This window comes from Oreochromis aureus, linkage group 23 (genome assembly GCF_013358895.1).
Source record: "Oreochromis aureus strain Israel breed Guangdong linkage group 23, ZZ_aureus, whole genome shotgun sequence".
Lineage (NCBI taxonomy): Eukaryota > Metazoa > Chordata > Actinopteri > Cichliformes > Cichlidae > Oreochromis > Oreochromis aureus.
The window spans coordinates 44,382,474-44,392,728 of NC_052963.1; the positions used below are offsets into that span (position 1 = coordinate 44,382,474).

General features: G+C 38.8%; 1 protein-coding gene across 4 annotated transcripts in view; it reads right to left on the reverse strand.

Moving 5' to 3' along the window:
- osbpl9 (oxysterol binding protein-like 9) overlaps window positions 1-8,454 on the reverse strand; it is a 37,649-nt gene extending 29,195 nt beyond the window's left edge. Inside the window, exons 1-3 of one of the 4 annotated variants that reach the window (XM_031743405.2) lie at window positions 8,358-8,454; window positions 7,975-8,161; window positions 5,545-5,595 (exon numbers count right to left, since the gene is read on the reverse strand). In XM_031743405.2, coding sequence (XP_031599265.1) covers window positions 5,545-5,595; window positions 7,975-8,085 — 162 coding nt within the window. In that variant the 5' untranslated portion in view covers window positions 8,086-8,161; window positions 8,358-8,454. Of the gene's footprint in view, window positions 1-5,544; window positions 5,596-7,974; window positions 8,273-8,357 lie in introns of all 4 variants that reach the window. The other 3 variants (XM_039607014.1, XM_039607015.1, XM_039607013.1) reach the window with 3 other exon arrangements.
- Between the last annotated feature and the right edge of the window lie 1,801 nt (window positions 8,455-10,255).

A 10,255-nucleotide genomic window follows, 5' to 3' on the forward strand; every position in this document is an offset into this window, starting at 1 on the left:
CTGCTCCATACCTCCTCTTTATTTTTGATTTCTCAGTTAACATAAGATCATTAAAATGGGTGAACATTCATGTAGATTTAGGGGTGATGAACTCCAGGCCTCACGGCCGGTGTCCTGCAGGTTTTAGATCTCACCCTGGGTCAGCACACCTGAACCAAATGATTAGTTCATTACCAGGGAGACATGTTGAGGAGGTCATTTAGCCATTTAAATCAGCTGTGTTGGATCAAGGACACACAGGGCTCGCAAAATTTCAAAATCCCTGGTAGCCCTTCGGGCAGGGACTCTTCAGTTTGTGGTAGCCCAAAATAAATTTAAGTAGCCCAAATAAAAAAGAGAGCAATTTTTTGATTGATGTTTTGTTTCCGTTACAATATTATACATTAAAGTTTAATATTGTAACGGAAACAAAACATTAATCAAAACATTGTTGAAACACAAATTAAACATTGTATAAAAATTACAATCATCAACTCAAATACTTGGTTCTAATTAAACAGAAATTTCTATGAACTTGTAAGAACTGTGTAAAACATGAATCAGTCTGTGTCAGGTCCTGAATTTGAAATTTCCACTGAAGTCACGGGTGAGAGATAAGTGAAACCAAGATCTAGGACATTTTTTTTTTGAAGTTTGCAAAGACTGCTAAATTTTGCCAATGGTGGTTCACTCTTTGCAACATAGCACGCTGTTCTAAACAGATTTTTCAGGTTTATTTTTAGTATGTTCTTTGCAATTGGTGTTTGTTCTGGGAAAGATATTGCAGACTGAGCAATAATGCATTTCTCATGGGTTCTAATGGGGGTCTTTCTTAAAATTACTGGTCCCAGTAACAAAGGCGCTTGTCGACTCAGAAATCGAGGGAAAACCAACAACACACCCGGCAGAACATTATGTTATTTACAGGGGTGCACATAAGTGGTCCGCAGGTGCGCATTTGCTGTCAAAATAAAAGACGCGCACCAGATAAGAAGTTGCAACGTGCGTTTGCGTACATATAAAAGGCGCTGTTTTTGTCCGCTAGAGTGGGATTTTCACGGCATATTCTGCACCACATCTCTGTGCGTTCATCATTTGTTTGAAGCCAGCTCACCTCCTACAACCACTTTTCCGAGAATACGCGCTTCTTTTGCGGTTCAGACTCCTGACATTTCTCTGGAGGTGGAGGAACACCAAAGTAATTGCTTAAAGGAGCTTCTTCGACATCTTTAAGAGTTCTAAACAAATATCTGTCCTCCTCCAGAAAATCTGGAGGTGCGCGTTGCAACTTCTTATCTGGTGCGCGTTTTTTATTTTGACAGCGAATGCGCACCTGCGGACCACTTATGTGCACCCCTGGTTATTTAGCTCGTCATATTCCAGCCACAGAAATTCTTTTGTCCATGAAACCATAAAGATGCACTTTCTTTTTCCCTCAGTCTGATTTGTCATAACTTTTCCGTTTTGTGGTCGGCTTTTCTTTGGCTGTCACTTCTTCACCCTGACTTGTCTTATTTGGCTCAGCAGAGCTAAAATATAAATCCTGCTGCTTTTACACACGCACTCACATAACGGTCAGCGATTCTCTGCGCAATCAACCTCTCACATGTTTAAGCTTGCTGTGGGAGATTTCACTTGTCAGGTTTGAATAGTAGCTAATGAGTGATAAGACGATGTCAGAGGAATTGGTGCGCAATTAATCGTCACTCACCAATCAGTGCTGCCGCTCTCTACACACAGTTCGCGCGATCGCAAAGTGAAAGCAAAAAACAAGCGCAAATTCAAACGCGATTTCAATATGTCACATATTGACAGTGGCTCATCGATGCCAATGACATAATTACTCAGCTACATTTCCGAAAGAATGCAAAAGCATTGACATACATTTTTCCTTCCTATGATAGCCCGACGGGCAGGGCTGAGATAGATTTTGGTAGCCCGACTGGAAAATTCGCTAGCCCCGGGACGTCGGGCTAGCGATTTTTGCGAGCCCTGACACATCTCACACCTGCAGGACACCGGCCCTCGAGGCCTGGAGTTCCCCCACCCCTGATGCAGATGCTAAAAGTAACACCCTCAACACTGCATTTAATTCACCGTTAGACTTGAGTAGCTTCACTCAAAGTGTACATAAGCCCACTCACAGTTTTCCCTCTGTAATATTACACTTCTGCACATATTTATTATTAAACATTTAATATTCTAATAATGGACTACACAGCACTAGGAAAACAATTTCAGTAGACAAGATGTTTTTCTGAAAGTGGTCTAAATAATTTAGAGAAGTGCTCCCTTCTTTGCCATGTTCTTCATACCATATAGCAACTCAATGCAGAACAGCTACCAAAACTTGATTTTCATAGAGGCTGATTATCTCTTAATACACTTCCATCCTCACTGCGCACGACCTGGGACACTGTTGTTCCTCTAAAAAAAAAAAAAAAAAAAAAGATGGCAACAACTTCTCTGGCATAACTCAAATGTGCAGCTTTGGCCTGGAAACCAATCATTTTTTGGTCTATAAAAAAGTTCTTCACAAACTAGGATCTCAACATTTATCACTAAAGAATTAAAGAAAATAAGAACAATGGCAGGTTTCTTGGCATTAATGTAGGCCAAGCTAACAAACAGTCAGAGCTCTGCTGAGCTGAATATTCCTTTAACTTAAACTAGTAATTACTTAATTAATGGATTTACAAATATATTTTTTTAACCATTAAAGAAAGAAACATTTACATCCATAGCACAGGCATATACAGTAAATACAGCAACTGTAGTAACTGCTGATATTAAAACCAACCTTTTCAAACCAACTTCAATAATTTCTTACACATCAACATGTTTATTAGAATCCCTGCAAGCCCATCTAGAGAGGTCTTATCATGGATTAATGCTACTACGTCAAAGACGATCGATTTACTAACAGGCTACGTCCCACACACTTTTAATGCAGCTGTAATTATATCACTAAGCCACTAACAGAGAGTAGTAGAGTTATTCAGACTATATTTGGCTGTAAAAATCGTAAAAACATGTTGCCTAATGAGATACTTATCCTGGATGGCATCACATTAGCCTCCAGTAACAGTGTATAAAATCATGGAGTCATTTTTGATCAGATCCTTGAACGCGTATATTAAACAAACATGTAGGATTGCTTTCTTTCAACAGTAAAAAATCTCTAAAATTTAAAAATATTTAATCTCAGAGTGACGCTGAAAAACTAAGTGATGCATTCATTTCTTCAACAGTGACTACTATAATTCATTTTTATCAAGTTGTTCTAAAATATCCTATAAAAGCCTTCGGTTGGTCCAAAGTCCTGCAGCAAGAGTGCTGACAGGCACACGAACGAGAGACCATATTTCTCCCATACTAACTTTTCTTTATTGGTTCCCAGTTAAATTTAAATTTCCTCCCATACAAAGATCAGACCCTATCATATCTTAAATACCTTATAGTATCATATTAGCCTAACAGAGCACTTCACTCTCAGAATGAATGCTGACTTGTTGTTCTTAAGGCTTGAACAGGATTTCCAGCAATGCATCGAGCATTTTTCTCCACTCGACAGATGCTCATATACCACTGCAGCATATCATGAACATGTGTCTTCTTTCTCCCACAGTTTCTTCCATCTTGTCCTTTTTCTTTTCTTCTTCCCCTCACCCCCACCGGTCAGATGGATGCCCCTCCCTGAGCCAGAGGTTTCTCCCTGTTTCTCCCAAATATTGCAAAGTCTTTACGCCACTGTATAAAGAACCTTAAAGTAACAGTTGTTGTGATTTGGCGCTATTAGGAATATTTCGAGCTCCTTGTTGAAAGATAAGAGGTGCAATCAGCAAGGTGTAACTAATGAAGTGGCCAGTGAATGTATGTAGACATGGAAAACTCCTGCCATCATACAGTTACTGTTAAACCAAATATATAAACATACTGTATGAAAGTCTATATCAGTAAACACAAAACTGGGCACAACATCCAGCCAGAGAGGCTGTCTGACAGTTTTTAGATTTAAGAACATGTTGGTCGTGATATTAAAACTACAAAGCGTTGCTCAACATTTTGGACCTAAGGGTTAATAAAACGCAGCCACACCAATGACTTTGTTGACAAGGGTTTAATTAATTTAATGACGTAAATGTACTAAACTGCAGTCACCATTGGGTTTGGACAGGGTGTTTTTCACAGGTAGTCTACTCCTCCTGCAACCAGAAAAGACCAACCCAACTGACGTAGTGCTTCTCTTTTTATAAAAATAGCACCAGCGATTGTCTCACGATTGAGGACTTTGTGGAGTGAGAGGGTATTGACCAAATAATCAATCAGGATAATGCAACCCAGTCATGAAGTGTGTTGATAGCATTAGCACAGTTCAGGATGGGGATGCACTCTCCTACATCCTGTCTGATTAAAATTTAAAAAACAAACGACATCATGTACGTTGACTGCGATTTCATTATCACAGAATAATGTTGACTTTCACTGCATAACCACTGAATATTCAATTGAAGGAAAATTCACTTCAACCAGTATAATGCGACATTGGAGAATATGACTTTACTGTTATTTTAGACATGTCAAAGCAGAGTGACTCATTAAGAGTTTGTAGAAAGCAATCAGATTAAACCCTGAACAGTCTCATTCACCATTACTGCACGAATACATACAAGTACATGAAACTGGATCCTCTATACAGGTAGTTTCACAAGATACTTCCTCCTTTCGGTCCTATCTGGCTAAAATAGTGAGTGCTTATTTTTAAAATAATCAACTTTCCCCTATTTTTTTACGTCAACTGAAAACACAAGAAACATGATATGTTGATGTGCAGCTTCCAGGAAGTCTAAAGGTTAAAAGTGTATAAAAATGGGTATGTAGATAAGGACAACAAGGCCAGACTAAGAAGCTCTGTTTTGGTCACAATACACATCAACAACCTCCTCCCTCGTCTCTAGTGTGGAAAGTTTACTTCAACTCAACCTTTAATCCCAGTTAAGTCATGTTAGAACATACAGTGAATTCACAAGCCAAAGACAAACAGGTTTACTTTCAAACGCAGCAAACTAGCACAATGAGCAAAAAGAAACTAGACACTTTCTTTTCACTTTGAGAGTTTAGCTGAAAGCATTAACATAACAATTCACCTCCCAGAGAAGGAAGAATAAATTGTGTCAATATTGGTCAATAGATATAGTTCTGCTTTTTATCCTTCATGTCTTTAGACATTCACAATTATAAAATGAAAGCTCATTCTTTCAAGGCTCTAGTTATGAAGAAGAAACAAACACACACAAGTATGACAACTGCTGCTATCTAGTGGACAGCAGCCAAAACTGAAAGTACACAGAAAAGGAGAAATGCTTCACTGGAACGTAGCAGCAGATTTATGAGAATGTGAAACTCGTCAAACTATGTCAACAAACAGAGACTGCACCGTCAAACCAAATCCTGTCAGATAACCACACACGCACGTCCAGAAACAAAGGTAAAGCAGGTAAGCAAGGATGCACAGGATACATTTAAGGGAAACTATCATGAAGAGGAAGGGTTTGAGACTCCTACCCTGAGTCGTACGCAGCCTCTTCTGGATCCTCGCATCATCTTGTCTTTTGACTGTGAATCAATAAAACAAAGAGTCAGGGATCAAAACATTTTGAGTATGAGAACAGGATGTGCATTTAAATGCAAGCACATTTTTACATGTTTATGTTCGGAAATTTCAATAATTCCAACAACTTTCAAAAGTCCAGAAGTTCCAAAAGTCTTATTATAAAAAATAGAGACGATTTCCCCTAAAATAATAAAAGTAAATGGCAGAAAATGTGACTGATGTCATGGTTTAATAATTCATGTTAATTCATGTTACTTTGAAAAAGTTTTACGTTTCTTACTTTTTGTTGAAATGAATAACACTCAGAATAAATTTGGACATGTGCATAACAGGGATACAAATACAGTCAGAAGTAGGGGTGGCTGTAGCTCAGGAGGGAGTGCAGGTCATTTACTAATTGGATGGTTTGATGTGGCTGCTCCAGTCTGCATGCCAAATACCCTTGGGCAAGACACTAACCCCAAGTTGCTCTCCGATACAGCCATCAGAGTATGAATGTGTGTGAATGTTAGATAGAAAGCACTGCAGTAGAAAAAAAAACGTGTGCTTGTGAATGAGGCATGTTGCAAAAAGTGCTCAGATAGAGTATAAAAGCGCAAAATCAAAGCCAATACATACACTCATCATGAATGTCATAGTAATTCAAATACATACATACACTCTCTCTGATCTTGGAATAAGTTGGGCTGAAGGTTCTACAGTGTCTGTCGAATAAATCCTGTTAACTTCTGTATCATAAGTGATCACGATACACTAAACTGGAGGTTTCTCTTTGCCAGGATGAAAAAGATTTTTTTTTGACACTCACTGGATGAACCGACAGTCAGGACAATGGTAAAGTCTGAGAAACTCAATAAAGACCTAAGAAGAAAGCTCTGAAAATCACTTGAGCCATTTGTAGACAACTGCAGATTCCAAGATCATCATTTCAAACAACTATATAAATACAAATTATTCAGTTCTGTCAGCACTTCACCCTCAGATGAGTGACACAAGATTCAAGCCTGCCATGAAGTATAAAAGTGCTGACCAAGAAAGAAGCCACTGCTCAAAAGTCGACACCTTCAAGCTCAACTGAAATTGTCAGTGGCTCACATGGACAAACCAAATGGCTTCTTGAGAAACGTTTTATGATCAAATGAAGAAAAAAAAAAAAAAGCTCTTTGGATGCAATGGTCTTTATTTTTGCCACTATTACAGATTTATTTTTGTAGGACTAAAAGTTAAGCTTTCAAACCTAAGAACACTGTACCAACTGTCAAGCATGGTGGTGGTAGCCCCAATATGCGTTCAAATGTATTCAAATTCTGCCAAGAGTTAAAAAATATCCAGCCACAATTATGCCAGAAGCTTATTGATGGTTACCAAAAGTGTCTGGTCGAGGTGCAACTCACTAAGAAACATCTAAACTAATATTAGTCGGGTTGTATGTATATATTCGAGCCACTATGTATACATTTGGCCCAGTGTGGATTAGAAAATCCTAGATAAATTCAAAGTACTTGTATTTTAAAGTTCTTAAGGAAATGAGCTGTGTGTAAACTCCTGATCACAACTGTAGTGGGTATACTGGACAGAGAATCAACAAACTGATAAAAGACCCACAAGACATAACACACATACCATCAATACAATGTTGGACTGCCAATCAGGATTATTTGAGACCCTGTTGGCAGATTTCTTCTCAGACCTCCTCCTATCATAGTGACGACTATAATTCAGCACACTAACTGCAGTCACGGTTAACTGAGAGCTCAGATTACTGTGTTCATATCCCTTCTGTCAATTGCTGTCCATGTAAACAAGAGTACATTGATTTTTGTTAACTTTCTCAGAGGAATGGACGGCACTTGCTCTTTCCTACAGATTCTTTCACCGATTATAACTTTTGCCTGGTTTACAGTCCACATTAAATACTGATCACAAACCCGGCGAGGGTAACTAACCAGCAGCCACTCTGCCTTCGCGGTGTAGCTTTATGGCTTTAAGGAAACTAGTGAACGCTTGGTTAGCTATCAGAACAAAGGTCGTCTCTCACGCATGCACACACATTTCCCCTGACATTTTAAAATATCCATAACTATCTCTACGTGAAAACTGTGGGGTTTTTAGCGTGTAGCTGTGCTAGCTAGCCGCAATTGCGGAAGCATGGGGGAAAAAATGCTATCACCCGATTGGTCAGTTAGCATTCGAAAGCCGCTGCTATTGGCCAATGTAGGCATCCGTCGCCAACAGAGACTCGCCTCGCTTTGCCAGCTGAGACTCCCAACTCCTGACAAACACAAGGCCCCTCTCCCACTTCTGCTGACGACCAGCCACAACTTCCACAGTCTAACCTCCGGAGCCAAACATGCTGACATTCACAGCCGAGATGAACGTACCGTGTAGTACGACAGCAGGCCGGCATTGTAGTCCAGAACAAACCAGCGATACTGCCAGCCTTTCATGACGTTGGTCCACTTGCTGAGCGGCCCCTCCATGATGGACGCCATCTTTACAACAGGCTTCGGGCGGGGAGGAGTCGGATATGGTGTGGGTCGGCGTCATGGGATGAGGAAGATTATCGTTCTGATGATGATGGTGACGATGATGACACTCATCATATTCAGCATTCAGTGAAAATATAGTAAGAGTAGTCACTTGACCAGGAGATCATGCTCTGAAACAAAACTACTAAAACTATAAATAAATAAATAATCATCCAAGTAAAAGTAGTTTACAGTGATTTTGATAAGGATGTTATTATTATATTATTGAATCTTACCCTTTTTTATATCCACAAACATGCGAATTACATGCGAGTTCATTTTAAGTGTCTGCCAGGCTGTCGTAGTTTCATCTATAATTTCTCTTTAAAGAAAAAGTCAAACAGGGATTGGATCGGAGTCCTTTCTTGGTTGCCATGGTGATGGACAGGCTGACAGATGAGGTCAGACCAGGGGCGCATCCAGGGGTGGCCAGATTTTCAACTTGAATATTTTATTGATCTGTATCCAATGTGTAATTTAAGTGTTCCTTTAATCTTTTGAGCAGCATATTTTACACTTGAGGCGCTTTATATTGTAAGGTATAGACCCTAAGATAAAAAAGAGAAAACCCCAAAAAACAAATGGCCCCCATATTAGCAAGCACTTGGCAAAAGTGGGAAGGAAAAACTCTCTTTTAATAGGAAGAAATCTCTGGCAGAACCAGGCTCAGGGAGGGGCAGCCATCTGCTGCAACCAGCTGACGGTGAGGGGATAAAGATACAACATCTGACATGCTTTGGAAGAGAGTCAGACATGAACAATAACTAATGATTAAATATATGCTGGTCTATAAACACACCGAGTGAAAAAAGGTGAGTGAAGAATAAAACACTGTACATACTATACATTTTTCAAAAACAAAAATTTTAGGCCTAATCTTAAAAGTAGAGAAGATGTCTGTCTCCCGAATCCAAAGCCTTCCATTTTCCCTTAATCCCACAGTCTGAGAGTGACGTGCTCTCAGACTGCGCCTGATTGTTAAAGAATTTGCACGTGAGGAGAGGATTTTAAATTAAATTCTGTACCCAACAAAGAGAAACCAATATGGGAGAAACCGCTAAATACTGCTGCAGCACTCTTGCAGCATTTTGGATGAATTGAATGTTTTTCAGGGACATAAAAGACATGGTCAAAAGAAACTCGAAGATTCCTCTCAGTATTACTGGAGGCCAAGGTGATGCCAGCCGGAGTAAATATTGGGTGAGACAATATGTTTCTATGATTTTTAGGGCAGAGTACAATAACCTCGATTTTATCTGAATTTAGAAGCATGAAATTAGAAGTTATCCAGGTTTTAAGACTAATTGATGTGTATCATTTGGCATCATTGATAGATGAAGCTGGGTATCGTCTGCATAGCAGTGAAAATGTATGCTATGCTTTTGAATCACACTGCCCAAGAGAAGCATGTTTAATGTAAACAGAAGTGGTTCCAGCATGTAACCCTGTGGAACGCCATAATTAACCTCAGTGTGTGAAGAAGAGTCCCAATTTACATGAACAAATTAGAGTCACTACTAACTACTTACTACACACTAAAAAGTAAAATATTCTCTTCTGAATTGATGTGGAGTGGAAGTATAAAGTAGCATTAAATGCAAATAGCTCAAAATTACTCCACCTCTTAGCTCACACATTTTATCATTTTAAAACATGTTTGGGATCTCACACATTTTTTTTTTAAATTTCTGCCATGTGTCTATAAATGGATAAGTCACTTATACACTACTGTGTACAGCGACCTTGAGTGTTTTGAAAGGCGCTTTCAAATAAAATGTATTATTATTATTATTATTATTATTATTATTATCAACTGATTTGCTCATTCTTGAATCAAGACAATACATTAAGTAACATCCTAAAATTTTAATGCTAAGCATTTTATACTGTATGGCTTGGTAAAGAAAATGGATGGTATAACTGGAAAAGATTGGTCTTCTTCACTGAATCCTTTTTTCTGTTTTATACGGTCACGAAACATCTGAATATTTCAACTTGTATTTGATTTATAATAACCAGCAGAGTATTTACTAGGAAAACAATCAGTTAATGCCCTGACAGTGTCAACCTGTGATACTAATATCGTCTGGTCCACTTGAAATTTACTACAAATAAACCATCAACACACAAACCA